General features: G+C 47.4%; 1 protein-coding gene and 2 long non-coding RNA genes across 3 annotated transcripts in view; 2 read left to right on the forward strand and 1 right to left on the reverse strand.

The window, feature by feature from the left end:
* Positions 1-3,295, forward strand: part of LOC125322029 — a 76,921-nt gene extending 73,626 nt beyond the window's left edge. The window contains exon 4 of the long non-coding RNA XR_007201814.1: positions 3,199-3,295. This is a non-coding gene — a long non-coding RNA (uncharacterized LOC125322029). The remainder of the gene's footprint in view (positions 1-3,198) is intronic.
* Positions 3,296-7,459: 4,164 nt separating this feature from the next.
* On the reverse strand, positions 7,460-8,943 carry LOC125337837 (collagen alpha-1(I) chain-like). The gene is made up of 3 exons (XM_048328025.1): positions 8,922-8,943; positions 8,082-8,754; positions 7,460-7,776 (listed from the first exon to the last, which is right to left on the reverse strand). Exons 1-3 carry the CDS (start codon positions 8,941-8,943, stop codon positions 7,770-7,772), a joined length of 702 nt encoding a protein of 233 aa, XP_048183982.1. The 3' UTR covers positions 7,460-7,769.
* A 1,594-nt stretch (positions 8,944-10,537) lies between these two features.
* On the forward strand, positions 10,538-13,531 carry LOC125322092. The gene is made up of 2 exons (XR_007201833.1): positions 10,538-11,767; positions 11,941-13,531. It is a non-coding gene; the product is annotated as an uncharacterized LOC125322092 (long non-coding RNA).
* Positions 13,532-15,454: the final 1,923 nt, after the last annotated feature.

The following is a 15,454-nucleotide window of genomic DNA, read 5'->3' on the forward strand; positions in this document are numbered from 1 at the left end:
CTAGAAGGAGAAGAAATAGACTAAACAGAAAGGCTGTACCTGCAGACCAAGGGAAGCTGAGAAAAAATAAAAAGAATTGAGGTTATGAAAGACAAATCTGTGGAAAAGCTGTGGCAGCTGCTGGTACTCCCTGTGCACAGTCTCCATGCTAATCTCCCATGCTTTGTGGCAGGTTTCAGCAGGGAGCACCAGTGAGCACATAGACGGGGAGAAAAGGGGGGCGGAATCTTTCTTTGGTCCTGGAGCACAGCACCCTGAAAATGGGAGAAGAGCTCCCTGAAGCCATACTCAGTGGGCAGGAAACACAACCTTGTCCTTTGTGGTGAGTCTCCCAAAGCATCTGGCCAGGAACTGTGACCAGGAAAGGGCTAACAAAGCAACACAAGCAGGGCAGAAGAGCAAGTCTGCCTCTGTCTCTCCCAGCAACTCGTGCTTGTTTCCAACTTGCTTTCCACTACAACTCTTCTCACACAGGACAGCAGTTCCTGCTCCATGATTTAGTAAGTCTGCAGGACAGCTATATGCTTTGGACCTGCCCATCTATCATTAAATCCCTCCAACCAGTAAATTTCCATCCTGCATAGCCCCAGTATTCCCTTATAGATCTTGTTTCTAGCCAAGTATAGTGAGTGTTTATTTCTGTTAGATTCAACTCTAGTGAAAATGCTCAACTGAAAGGATCTGAGAAACTTACTGCAAGGAAAATTTACAAAACCCTCTAATTTTCCACAAAGCACGTGCAGGCCACCTAGGACACTTCAGTCTAATAATTGTGATGATTGTGTCTTCTTTGCTTATTATGCACTTCATATTCGCTATATAATAGAGTTTTTACTTTGTGATCTGTAAATAAACTCATTTACATGTTAAATATTTCAGCCTTCCAGGATGACAATCACTGGAAGACCAGGTAGCTATAAGGGTTTTGACCCACAGATGAGAACATTTCTTCAAGCTAAGAAGGCAGTTGCAAATCACTTGCCTTCTTTTTTTTTCTCTAGACTCAGGTAACTAGATTTGCATTATTGTTGCACTCTTGGATATTTTAATTTTCAAACCAGTGCACTTGAAAGCTTAAATAACCTTTTTTGTCATGGTGGGAATTGACTTAGAAGGTGGGGTGACTTACAATTTAAGTAAAGTTCAAATCACATTGGCAGGCAAGTCTGTTTAAGCATAACCATCTGTGACAAAAAAAAAGCTTGGCAGTCACTGCAACGTAAGGCAGCAAACATGGTATAAAATACCACCTTAAGATGGCCCCTTTTTTTCCCCTTGTCTCCAAAGTGTATAAAAGTTGCCACATAAGATTATAGGGTCACTTACGCAGACCTTTTAAAAGGGACCCTTAATCTTTAATATGTCATTTACATAGAATTGCTCACTTCTATGCCTAATTAGTGGACAGATTCCCACTCCTGCTGGGACCTGATCCAGCTCTCTCAGATATCAGCATAGAGAGACTCTTAAGTGTACAAGCTGAAGTAATTCATTATTTAGCAGCTAAGTTGTTAATACAGGTCCTTAATGGAAAGACTGATCATTGGTCCTATCTGTCTTACCACAGCTGATAATATATAAAATGTTGCTGAGCCTTGTAGAAGAGGTCTGAGTAAAAGGGCTCTGCTAAAGCTTCTGCTAATACTTCCTTTGCGTGAAATGCAGCTCATCCAAAAGAAGATATTAGAATTTCAAAACCCAGACAAACGGCACAGTGTGGTCCTGGGTTTTCTGGGTGTTCAGCCTTTGTCAGATAAATTCAGGTCTAACACACATAGATGCTGGTGGCACAGCTTCTGTAACAGCTTTGAGTAAATCCTTAGGAAGACTTGCTTCCAGTCCTCTTTGTTTGTGATAAATTAAAAGTGTTGACATGCTGTTCCCTGTGTGATGTATGAGCAGACTTGATTTTTATTTTGATCTGGTTGTTCGTTTTTATCAGGATTAAGTTTACTGCTGTTTAGATGCACATTTTCTTGCATCTTTTGTAGCTGTGGAGTCCAGGAATAAATTTTTCAGAATGTTTAACCTTGACCTTATTTCTGTCTTTTCAAGTTAATAGTGTCTGGCCAGTGCTCTTTCCCTGCCCGCTGCTTGTAATCTGCCTGTTTGCTGCAGGGTGAGGTGCAGATTGTACCTGTCATATACACAGCTGGATTTCATAAATGATTCACACCTATTTTCAAACAAGTGCACTTTTCATAAAAGTCCTTGTAGTAGGTGTTTTATAAACCCAGCAAGCCAATGAGTCCAACAATATAAATCAGAAAAAACCACGGGTCTGCAGGTTTTTTTGAATGATGACCTTGCCTGTCCTTAAAACTTGATTTCAATTACAAAACCTGCCTTTGCAGCTCAAACTTATAAAAACTGGATCACAAACTCGTGGCTTTCCTCTTTCCTGTCTCATGTTTTCCCAGTGGATTTACGGTCACAAGTAATTCTTGTTCTGTGCCTTCATTTTTGTATCCTGCTGAGCTTTACTAAGGGCTCTTTTCCCTTGCTTGAGATATATATATTTAAATATTTGGGTTAATGATAATGACTTTCTATCTAGCAGTGTTAGCATTTCTCCTACTTCTTTTTCTAATTGTGATAACTACTTATTTATAATAACTGCTTAAGAATAATAAAGTAACTGTTCCTGCTAGGCAAATTTTTCCAATATGAGGTGTAAACAATTTGTACAGTTGCTACCATTATTTGGGTAAATTCACAACTTATCCAAGTATTTGTGTGAATTTTGTAAACATTTAAGCTGCAAATAGATATCTAAAGTCAACTGCTGAGCCCAGTAGAAAGCAGCACACATAAAACTTGAAAAGTACATTTGGTAGGGGGAGCAATATCAAAGTGTGGGTGACATTTTGGAAAATGCTGAGCACAAACTTATAGGGATAAAGAGGTACATTAAAGACCACTGGCGTGAAGAAAGTGAATGTTCAAGAGTTGTGGTATTAACAAAGTGAAATCTTTAGCTCCTGCCCTGAGGAGTTGCTTTTCATTGCTTGAAGTCTCGAGGTGGCTGCCTGTTAAGTAATGTCAAAAAATGAGTCGCTGCAGGTTTCCTGCTTTGAATTGGAAAGCACTCTGGATCAGAAAGGATTGCAGGAACCTAAGCCTTTCAGTTTCTTCAGCATACAGCAAGTTAATGACTGTCTTCTAGATGACCTCTGAAAGTCACTTGTAATTCTTCAGCAGGCTGGAGCCCGTGCTCAATGCCACCACAGCTCGTGCCGCGTTGCGATCTGAGTCTCCTGGAACAACAATCATCCAGAGCCACCCTTGCTGCAGATGCTAGGTAAATATTAAAATACTTTTTGAGGGACCAAAAAATCATTCCTTCTGAAAATAAACTATTCTTCTATTCTATATATGTGGAATAGTGACAAAAATAACTTTTCCCATCATTTGAAGAGTCGTATCGGTTTTTAGGGTAGTATTCATTTTGATGCAATGATGATTTTTGCCTTTTCTTTCATACCCCTTTTATATCCTTTTACAACTTCTGTATTCTTAGTGCTTTTTGCCTAAATTCTTGAACTTGTTTCTCAAGCTAGGAGATTAAAATTTTAGAAGCTTCGTAGTTAGGGATCAAAATGCCCACAGACATCAAGGTCCTCTCCAGAACACATTTTGTAAACTAAGATAAAACCATCCAGGGGAAGGTTCCTTGGGGAGGGGGCCTGACATGAGCCTCTCAATGGGGAATCTTTGATAGATATGCTAATTAGTAAGACCTATAATGTTATAACAGATCCTTTAGGGGTGCGCATTGAAGTATACATTGAGGGGCATTCAAACTAGGCATAGTGCACCTAAGGATCCTTAAAATAAATACAAAGGTAAAATTCCTTTTTCCCTTCTAAGCATGTTTGAGTCCTGATTTTAAGACCAACAAAAGGCATGGATGGGACGGGACGGGACGGGATGGGGCCTAGCTGGCTGCAGGCACCAGCCCTGCGGCCCAGCTCTGCCTCTCACCCTCCCGCGGCTGCTGGAACTGCTCCAGCTCTGCAGGCTGCTGTGCTGGGGCAGCTCCAGGGCCTTCTGCTCCATGACACTGAGTAGACGTGTGGCTACTCGCAGGAGAGATGCCCCGGAAAGTTCCGGTTCAGCAAGTCGTGCAGTTCTGCCTTCTGCAGAAGGCACCTGCAAGAGAGAAGCCTCAGGAAGGCTACAGGAGAGCAAGTCCTGCACTCTGCTCTCAGAGGGCTCTGCCACAATGACAGGAGACTCCTCGTAAATGATTCAGGTCACCAAATCCCACGGTTTGTCCTCAAGGGCAGCGGCCGCAGGAAAGGGAGACGCCTCGGAAAAGCTCCGAGTCACCAAGTCCTGCAGTCTGGCCTCGAGGGCACTGCAGGAGTAATGCCTCGGAAAAGCTCCGGGTCGGCAAGGAACGAGTGGGCTGTGCGGCACCGCTCTGTCCCGTCCTGTCCCGTCGCGTGCTCCGAGCACTGTGGCGTGGCCGCGTCGCCGCCAGCACCTATGTCAGCGGCACGTGTCACAAAGGGCCCTGGGACACCCACGGTGACCGTGCTGCACCGTGTCACAAAGGGCCCTTGCACACAATGCCACCTGCCCTGGGCCGCCCCCAGCCCGCCCCAAGTGGCCCAGCTTGGAAGGAATCCCTTGCCCCGAGTGTCTAAGACAGCCCGACAGGAACTTAAGCAACGGCTCCAACCATAAGCAAACGCTCCCCTGCTCTGCGGGCTCGGGGCAGCAGCAGGAGCCCCCACGGCTGCCGACGCAGCCGCGGCGGGAAGGGCACGGGGCCTTCCACAGAAGCTGGCACGGCCTCCTTGGGACGCGTCCCGGCCGGTGGCCATCCTAAGCCCAGGGGTGTGACGCAGACAGGGAACGTGTGGGCCAGGGCACGAATGCTGCTCTGACCCCTGGGGCCCGGGGAACGCTGCAATCGGCAGGTGTGGCAGAGTCCCTGCCGAAGCAGACCTGCCACCCCCCGAGCCCTGGCAGCACTGGCGCCCGTCTCCTGCCCCAGAGACCTGTGCCCCGGGGGGCTTCTCTGCCCATGGGCAGCCAAAGCCAACGCGCACTGGGGTCTGTGCTCCTTCCTGCAGGGGGCTGTTGGCAGGAGCAGCTGGAGCGACTGGGGGCAACACTTGGTATCTGACAGGAGATGTTGCTCCTTGCTAGAATGAATTTTTTCATGGAGGAGACTAGCAGTAGCACCAGAACAGCTTCAGCTGCTAAGTTTCACAGGACAAAGAGATTCTAGAGAGACACTGTGACATTTCCTTGTGCTTTTCTGTCTTTCTTGCATTCTGGAATAAAGAATCGGCCCAGCCTCTGATATTCTCCGCTCTACTTGCTGCATGTCTGGCTGTGGCAGCTCACGTCCAAACACAACTGCGTCCTTGCTGAGCACGGCAATGGACGGCCACAAGCAGGGAGGTTCCCCAGGGAACGTCAAGGGAGACACCTGGGGAAGCGCAGAGGATAGGGATAGCTCGGGGAGGAGACGCTGTTGGGTGTCTCTGATGATGGTGCCAGCATCCTGAAGGAGCAGCCAAGACAGGCACTGGAAGCAGACGTGTCCTGCCCTTTTCTGCTCTCACAGGGACACAGGACACGCTTGTTGCCACAGGTCCAGCAGACTTGATCCGGGAAAAATGGAGAGCCATGCATTGGTAGGGAATGGCCTCCAGCAAGAGCAAAGCAGGATCCTCTAGCAGCAATGTAGCTACAAAAATGCTGTTAGTGAGGATCTTCTTGTTATTTTCTAAGTCTGTAAGAGATTTTTCTCTCTCACAGAAGAGGTAGCAGGGAACGTAAACAACCACGCCACCTGCAACCTTGGAAAGTCTTGTTTATGGTATAGTAGAAAATATTTTGATAATGGATGTTTTAGGATTTTGGCCAATCACCCCCAAAGGGTGGCTGGTCCTTTGTCCAATTAGACTATGAAGGAAAAAGTCTATAAAAGAGTTTGTAAAATAATTAAATAAATCAATCTTCCTGCACAATTCCTGCCTGCTGGATCTTCTCCTCCTCCTCCTCCTCCCTATGGCTGCGGGACACGGTGATATACCGTAGGAACCAGGCCTGCGGTAATACAGCAAAGCCTGAGCTTGTGAACCGGGCCATCTCCTCAGCAGACACCCAAGCGCTTCCCTCCACCCCTGAACATCTGCCACCACTCCCTGCTTTTCTTCAGCACCGGCTGCTTCTTCCTTTGTTCCAAGCAAGTCCAAAGTTAGTTTGGAAGCTCATGCATGTGTCTTTAAGGGGCCTGCATGGAGCAGAGGGATGGCAGCTGCAGCGCAGGGCTTGTGTCCCATCAGAGTCTCTCTCTCACGATGGCACCAATGCCGCTGCCTTGAGACACCTGACTGTGGAAGGCAAGTTTGCCCTCAAGCACCGCCACTGAAGTCAGTCAAGGGCACGGGCTGCAGCCGAAGCTGCCGAGCGTCGCTGTGAGGCTGGCAAGGCAAGAGAAAGCCATTGTGGCCAATTCTGCTGAAGCCTTTTGCCAAGCCACGTGCAGTTGTGCCCACAGTATCCCCCCGTCTGGCATCCCGGCTGGTGCGGATGCTTTGTTGAGCAGGCGTTCGGGCTGCTGCTGTTCCTGTGCACGCTCTGGTGCTGTTTCTGCGGTGTCTAGAGCCACTTTGGCAGCAGCGACTCGGCAGCCCTGCTCGAGGAGAAATCGCCACCCTCCCCATGGTGGCAGCAGCTGTGCGGGCCCAGAGCTCTGTGTCAGGGGGGCCTCGGTCACAGCACCGTGGCCTGGGCAGCAGCGGGGGCCCGGGCTGGCCGCCAGCCCTGCCTCTGCCCGCTGCCCCTTATTGGCAGCGGCCAGTGGCCGTGCCCCGGCATGGCCCCCCTGCCCTCCTTGTCCCCAGCCGGCCCAGCCTGGGCACCTTGGGGTGTTCCCCACCTCCTGCTGAGGCCCGGCCTCGAGGGCTTCTGCCGCAGGCTGGGAGACGCATCGGGGAAGCGCTGGAGCAGCTGGCTGGCAGGAACGAGGCGGCTGCCTGGGGACTGCTTATGGCCTTTGACACCCGGTTCCTCAGGCCTTCCCACCACCCCGGCCCCTCAGGATCTGCCCCAGCCCGGCCAAGCTGCCCGGCAGCGCCGCAGCCCCGACTGAGCTCCAGAGGGGCCGGATCGAGAGGCACCTCGGAGCCCTCAGCAGTCCAGCCAGCAATGCACGGGCAGGAGAACACAGACGGCAGTTCCTGCCTAGGACAGGGGTTGCGGCCATCTCCAGACACCGGTCTCGCAGCAATCCCTGCAGCTCTGGCCCCTGCCCACCTGCTCTGTTGGCAGTGTTAAGGCTTCAGCAGAACCACCAAAGGCCAGGGGGCTTCTGGCCATTTTCCTTTCCACACCGCACGCCTGGGCAACTTGCTGAGCACAGGCACCCTTTCTCCCCTCTTCCCCTGTGCCCTGCGGACACTGGACACAAAAAGAAAGCTCCTGGGAGGCTGTGTATTAGAACACATTCTATATTTACATACAGAGGAAAAACCAAAAGAAGAAAAGAACCATCTTAAAGAAAAGAAAAATGCCCGCTAGCTCAGGTGGCCCCAGTAGACAGAGCCTCCCAGACAAGGTCTCTGCAGAGCTCCAGCACTGCAGCTAGCCACGGCCCGACAGACGAGGCCGTCCTGCATGCCCTGCGGAGTCCATCTCGCAGCACCTGGAAGATGGAGCGCGGAGCTCTCTCCAGGGCCCGCAGGACGTAGGCTGTTTGACGCGCCAGGCTGGAAACGGCAGGGCTGATGTCACGGGACGCGTCTTCAAGGGCTGCAAGAGAGAGGAACAGAGGCACGGTCAGACTCCGGATCTGCGGCGACCCGAGGAGACCCCCCCCTGCCAGGGCCATCCCAGCCTGCTCTGGCCATGGCCAAGAGGGAGCAGGGACCAACGGGATCGAAGGCCCCTGGACATCCGAAGGTGCTGGCCACAAATCCCCCACGCGCCCCTGAAACCTCTCTGTGCTCTGCCCACGCCGCCGCTCGTCCGCGCAGGGAGCAGAGCCCTCCGCAGCCGGGGCAGGGATTGCAGCTCCCCCCGCCAGCCCCCGCTGATAGCCGGCTGCACTCACTCACCCTCGCAGATGAGCTGGACCTCTTCCTGCTGGCCCCTCAGGTGCCGCCCGGCGATGCCTGGGAACACAGAGCCTGTCACGGCCCCAGCGGCACAGCTCCCTCTCAGCGGCGCTGCCAGCCCTGCGGCCACACGCTCTCCTCGCCCCGGCAGGGCTCAGCGCGGGCCCTCGCCGCATCCCGACGCCCGAAGGCACGGCTGCGAGAGGGCGGTGGCAGCCCCGGGGGCAGGCGGGGCTCCACGGCCCCTGGCCCGGATCCCGCTGCCGGGGCAGCAGCCGGGGCTGGGGCCGCGCTGCGGCGGGGCGGGGAGGGGCCCCGGGCTCGTGGCTCACCAATGAACCCGATGGCCGCCTGTCGCAGGGACTCCTGTGGGCTCCGCAGGTACGGCAGGGCCCGCCGCGAGTGCTCGGCCGCTCGGCTCCTGTCCTCTGCCAGGTGGAGAGAGCGCCAGGAGGGAAGGGTTGGCGCGGGCTCAGCCCCTTGGCCGGGCGCTGCCTGCGGCCCGCCCTGGCCTCCCCTGCCTGCACAGCGCTGAGGCCCGGCCAGCGCCGCTGGCGCCGGGCTCTGGAGGGGGCCGAGGGCCGGGCGCTGCCCGGGGAGCCGCGGTGCCCCCCCGCCCCACAGCCCAGCGGGGCCGGGGCTCCGTGGGCACCCGGCTCGGGGCCACAAGAGCCTGGAGAAGAGCCCGCGCGGCCCAGGGAAGGGAACAGCGTGTGGGGCGCAGGCTGGAGCCCCTGGCTGCAGCACTGGGCGGGGGGCACAGCTGCCAGCCCCACACACGGAGCACCGTAGTCAGGGGGCTTCTCCAGGCTGCGACTTGGGCTTCCAGGCCGTCCTTACCAGGCCCTCGCCGAACCTCCATGTCTGAGCCACGTCCAGCGTGGGTTCGAGATCCCTCCTTTTCAGGAATCCGGCCGCACAATGCAGCGTTTCCCGGGAGGCCTGGAGAGCAGCAGAGAGCGGGAGATGGCACCACAGCCCAGGGCACAGGACCCGTGTCCTTGTGCCGAGGCCAGGAGGATGCTGCAGCCCATGCGGCGCCAGGGCAGGAGGCGGCCGAGCCCCCTCCCAGGGGAACCCCGGCAGCCTCACATTGGCCACGTGCCAGTCCTCGTCATGGCAGTGGAAGGAGAGTGGGAACAGGCTCTGGCGCACGTGTGACTTTAGGACCTTTTTTCCCCTCTTCCATTAATAAACCATTATTCCTCTTCCCTCCTGTCCATCGGCATGTTCCCATGGGACGAGATGGTGATGCCATGATGATTTTTGCCATTTCTTTTTTACCCCTTTTATATCCTTTTACAACTTTCGTGTTCTTAGTGCTTTTTGCGTACACTCTTCAACTTGCTTGTCAAAGTAGGTGACTAAATATTTTATAAGCTTCGTAGTTAGGGATCAAAATGCCCCAGACCCCAAGATCCCCTCCAGAACACATTTTTAAACTAAGATAGAATCATCCAGGGACAGTTCCTTCAGGAGGGGGGCTGATTCAACCTCTCATTGGGGAATCTTTGATAGATACGCTAATTAGTAAGACCTACGTCAGAAATGAGACAACTCTTAGAAAGATTAAAATAATTTATTAAAAGCAGAAAAATTGAAAAATTACAAAAAGTAGAAAAATATAAAAATTTGGGATCGTAGTGGCTCAGGAGGTATGCCCCAGGAGTGCAGGGATTAGAGATCTTCAGGCTTAGACAGCACTGGACCTCTGGTGGAAGAACTTGCAGTGCTGGGCTGACTTTTAGCTAATCCAAAAGTCAAGGAAAAATTATTAAAGGCGCCTCAATAGGAGTAAGGCTTTAACACCAAGCACTAGCACCCACTACACCTACTCTGCAGTGATCTGTGCTGCTCTGAAGCTTGCCTCGTTGTTTTATAGTGCCTTTGCTCCACCCCCGTCCGCCCACAGCCTGCCCACAGCCCGCCCACAGCACACCCCTTTGGTCCAAAGTGATTGGTGCTTCCCTTTTGACAGATCATCTCTGTCTACCTATAGCTCGTCGTTGTCAGGGGGGTAGTAACAGCTGAAGCAAGGGTGCTAACATGCCCTCATTAAGATTCAGGTTGCCTTGGAGTTTGCTTGCAGAATAACGGCGATGGGGCTAAAAATAGCTGTTGGCTGTTAGAAACTGGGGTTTTGGAGTTGGTCCTCGGTCTAAGGTGCAAAGTAGAAACCCTTAAAAAAAATTAAAATACATCTAATACATCTTAAAACATTTGTAAAAGTATACAATGAACTTGGGAAAAATAACTCTTATAGTGTACAAGTGGCTTAAAGTTTGAAAAGGGTTTTTTAACTGGGAAACTTTTAACTGGGGGATTTTAACTGGGACTGGTGTAAATTGCTTTGAACAAGTGAAAACACTAATAACAGAACTTGATTTCTGTACCTGGGCTGATGGGTTAATTTTAACATTCAATTAAAACATATTTAACTCAAAATTAACTAATTAAAGCACTTAACATGCAAAGACCAAGCTAATTAGGGATTTCATGTATGACAACCTATAATGTTATACCAGATCTTTTGTGGGTGTGCATTGCGGTGTGCATTCGAGGTGGACATTGTATTGAGGTGCATTCAACCTGGACATAGTGCACCTAAGGATCCTTAAAATAAATACAAAGGTGAAATCCCTTTTTCCTTTCTAAGAGTGTTAGACTCTTGATTTTAAGACCAAGAAAAGGCATCAATTTCATTTGCATGTTCCTTCTTTGTTCAATGAGTTTTTAAATATTAATTCCATTATCTTGGTTCTCAGCCATATTTAATGGACTTTTCTGTGAGTTGTTCTATTTTAAGTACCTATTGCCAGTTCTCTTTTTTAATGTATCATTTTTGATTTTCCCCTTTTTGCTTCCTTTTACTATGAAATCAGAATCTCTTCAGATCTTATAATGTGCTGCTACATTCTTACATTTGTTACAAATTGAGAAAGCAATATTAGAATTAAATATGGTCTAATCAACTCCATATATTACTTCTCTCACCCAAGACTTTAGAGCTCTGTTCAGGTGGTCTTTACCTGCTCCTTTTTTTCCTCCAACAATATGTGCTATTTCAAAATCTTTTTATTTAGTGGGAAGAGGCAGCTGTGAGACAAAAAACTATCAATCCAGCTGATTCCTGATTGCGCTTAATTCATAACTTGTTTCTGTAACTTGCTCAGTAGTGGAAATGTCACAAAGAGTCATGTTTGTTGTTCATGTCAGCTAAATCCAGTCTGCTCTCCACATTCTTCAAGCTCCTCCATGAAACACGTTCATTCAGAAGAGTCTTTGCTGAATGCTGTCATTACTGTTCAACAACTCAAATACTGAGGTTTGAGTTCCTGGCTTTTATATCTCTTTTTCTTCATTTGCTGAGTCCATAAGAATCAAAGATGAGAAAGGGGTGGCTCATGGTATAAATACCGAATTTATAAGTATTGTTTCTCTGTGTCCATAGAAATTGCCATCTCCATCCATTCTGCTATTTCAGGACTGGCTTCCTTTGAGCTACGTTCCTCCCACACCTGACGTTCCTGCTGGCTTGGGATCCAAGTCTGCACTTCAGACTATGTTTGTCAAGAAAATTCCTTCACAGACAAGTGGCAAGAAAAACACGCTATATGCAGGATCAAGATGCTCACAATTGTGTCTACCTTTCAAGGAGTCTGACTCCACATTCCCTACCCACTGATGTAAATGTTTTCTTTTTAGCTATCATCTCTCCAGCACTTAAGTTGTTTAATTACAGCACGAAAACATTAGGCATATGTTCAATTTCCAGTTATTATCAGTGTCATTTCTTGTTTGGTTTATGCTCCACAAAGGTTCTGTTTTTAAAAAATACCGTTTTGTTTTGACATTCCAGGTTCCACATGTTTTGTGCTGTGTTGTTGCCAGTGCTCTGTGGGTGTTTGGACTCTGGTAATCCTCTGGATTAAATAAATGCCTCATCATTCACCTATTATATCTGACATGTTCTTGAATGCTGCATTGCATCAGGTCCAGTATTTAGATCTGCCTGCTTTCAGACTCAGAGAGAGTCATTTTGACTAACTGTAGGAATCTTTCAGGTAGCATGAAACATTTATGCTATTCATACTCTTGTTCTGCTGTGCTGCACATTCCTTTGTGCTTTTCTTAGTAAGTGCTAAACACAAGTTATTGATTAAGAACTTCTGCTTCTCCATCTTTACTTATTTCTCCCCTGACAACATGGTCTCAAGATGTAGGAAATATTGGTCTGAACTCCTGTTGTCTTAAAGGTTTCTACAATAACCAGAATTTCTGGCTCTGAGCCACTTTATGAACCCACAAGGCTCATATATATATGCATATATATATATATATAAAGACCAGCATTCATTGAAATAGCCTATTTAACTCATGCTTACTGTCCTTAAAGAGATTAATCTTTTGCTAAAAGTGTAGCTACATGATTATATTTCTTTAAAACATTACGTTTTTTTTAACCTCCCTGGTATTCCTCCAGTTCAAAGTGAACTTCACATTGGCTGATCTTTTCATTAGCTTTTGTCATACATGAAAAAATACAAGCAAATGCTTGTTCACTTCATGGTCCTTGAATAAACAGAGTATCTGTTGCTTCATCAAAAACACCAGAGTAGCAGCATCCTTCTGAAGTGACAAGCCTTGATTTTTGTGCTAACCAATCACTATAAGAAAAGGCAGGAATGAGCTCTTTAAAATTCCTGGGAGTTTCAAAAACAAGCTGTTGCTTCAAACAGGGCAAGTTGATTGACTTCCACGACTTTGAATTACTATATCTGATACTCCCTGATACTGAGCAGGAGTACAAGTGCTGATCAGACTGCAGTGTCAAATCTGTTCCAGGGTCTACACAGACCCTCAGCTGCTACAGTTCATTACACTGACTAATTATACCCCTTCCAATAATTTCTTCTTGGTTCAGTAGGTGGAGCTGTAAGACGTTCAGATTTTCCCTTGGCCAAGGTGTGCCGTGGCTGGTGCACTGACAAGCACAGCTTTCGCTTCCCAGCACTGCGCATATTTATCCCTTTTATACAAGTTGGCATTTTGCATCATATTGAAATGGCACATAAAAAGGAAATTCAAGTTCTGCACTCATTCTGCTAGTTGAGAAAAGCAATCAGTCTCTGTTTCTAATATGCAGTCATCGGTTCTTTGATGGCTGTTTTCTACTGTTCAAAAGAACACAAAACATGTGTAGGCTCAATTTTAATATTTTGGGCTTTGGGGAAAAATAATCTCTAACATAGTACATTTTGCTTATTTTGCTAGTTACTGGTTTGAAACAGACTCTTTGGAACAATTGAGAACTCATGAAATCATCTCATTAATTTTTTTCAATTTTAGAATCATATCAAATCCACTGACAAAATTTTCATGTTCTCGAGTAGTTTACTCTTTATATTGCCAATGAAAGCTTTTTAAATAAAAGGACACTATTAAATAAATGGACATTTGTGATAATTTTTGCAAAATTGCTCTTAAAAATTCAGTGCTAGGGAAAAAAAGAAGAGGCTGGTAATGAGACTAATTCACTCTTCAAATGTTACAGCATCATTTGAACATTGTCACATCATCTCAAATCATTCTTAATTCTAAAAACCCTTTTTCATTTCAATTTTCTCTGGAAAGCTTTCTGCAAAAGCAATGAGAGTATCCAAATTAATTTTAAAGATCACAAAATTGCTACTTCCTTTTAGAGGAAGAGCTGTCTTGTACAGATCTCCTGTATGCAAAATTATCTTAATGGTATCTTCTTTCATTTTAGTATTCTCCCTTGAGCAGTTTGAGTGCTTTCTAGTTCTCTTTGGCTGCAGCTCAGTATTTCAAGCAGGCATCAGAAACATTACAGATTTTGGCTTCTCTCCTTTGAGTTCCAAGAGCTTCTCTGATGGGGGCTGGTTGTTCACACCTTTTGTCAGTGCACTGTATAACCCAGCAGTTCCTAACATTTTTCTGTACATTTTATTTTTCTAGGTGTTTCTAAGGTCCATAACTTTTTCTGCCCTGCCCATGCACTCCCCCATCCCTCGATGCGTGGCGAGGTTGCCGCAATGAATGTCTCCCGCACTGGCCCGTTATCCTAGTCCTGTCTCTTGGGCACACTGTGCTTCCCAGGGGTGGGAGGAATTTAGGGGGTGGGTCAGAGGGATGGAGAGAGGAGGATTTGTTTGCAGGTTTGGTGTCTCTCTTGGCTAGCCTGTGTTGCCACCTCCAGAGTTCATACGCCCAGCAGAGCTCAGCAGCCCTGTACATTGACACGTCTCTTGACTAAAGTGTGCCTCCCCTAGAAACCTCTAGTATAAACAAGGACTAGAAAAGAGACAGTCTTTCATAAAATACCTGCTTTTTCTTGTTAGCTCTTGTACAAGCTTTTTTGTGATCTCTAAGAGCAATTGTACATTCATTTTCAGCTTGAAATATAGCTGTCCCATTTGGAAAATGTAATTATTGACACTGGTGTTACACAAGACACTTTATTTGTCTAATCAGCTGAGTTGTCAGGTTGAGTTAGCAAATCCATTTGTATGAATCACAGAGAAGCTTGCAGCCCTGGTGTACTTGTTTATGATATTTATTAGGTATGTGTGCTGGATAGTTTGGATGCAGACATCACGATTCTTGTGCCACAGTCCGATGAAATTCATCATACACAAATGCTTCTGAAAATCCTTTTGAAAATAGTACTGCAGAGATGAGAAAAGGGTGGATTCTACATTGGAGTTGGGTGGCAGACCACATTTTGAGGAACTTTTTTAACTAGCAGGGGCTGTGCATTGTAAAGCCATGTGTTACTGCTTTGTCAGAAGGTAAATTAGTCAAAACTGTGGTAATCCATTACACAGGCCTTAATGTATTAAGAAACAGTTTGTAACTGTCTTGAGGGGTCTGTAAAATCCACCCTTTGAAGAAAAGGTTATAAAGATTTGCTGTACTCCTTCATAACATATATCCCTTCACCTCAATCATCAGTAAAAAGGCTGCAGTGAATGAAGTTAAAAGGCAGAAACAGCTGAAGATTGATATGCAGTATCAACCTGCTGGCACTGTTTTGCTGCAGTGTGCACTCTCATATTGCTGTTTAATACATGCTTGTGGTTTACTCAGGCAAGCTAAGCTTAATTGACATTAAAACTCAGTAACATTTTCTTGTGACTATTCCCACTTTGTTCATAGATCTTCTCTATACTTCCAGAGTTTTTAAAAACATCATCAATAGTGATGAGCAATCACTATTTAGGGATACCTTATTTTAAAGAAGAATCTTGCTTAGCAAGCAAGACTGTAGTGATTGCTCTTGGAATTGGTAAGTGCAAGAGGAGAGGAGAGAGAGTGGTTCAATGTAAACTATAAACAGCAAAATGAAAATT

This window comes from Corvus hawaiiensis, chromosome 2 (genome assembly GCF_020740725.1).
Source record: "Corvus hawaiiensis isolate bCorHaw1 chromosome 2, bCorHaw1.pri.cur, whole genome shotgun sequence".
In the NCBI taxonomy this organism is placed as follows: Eukaryota; Metazoa; Chordata; class Aves; order Passeriformes; family Corvidae; genus Corvus; species Corvus hawaiiensis.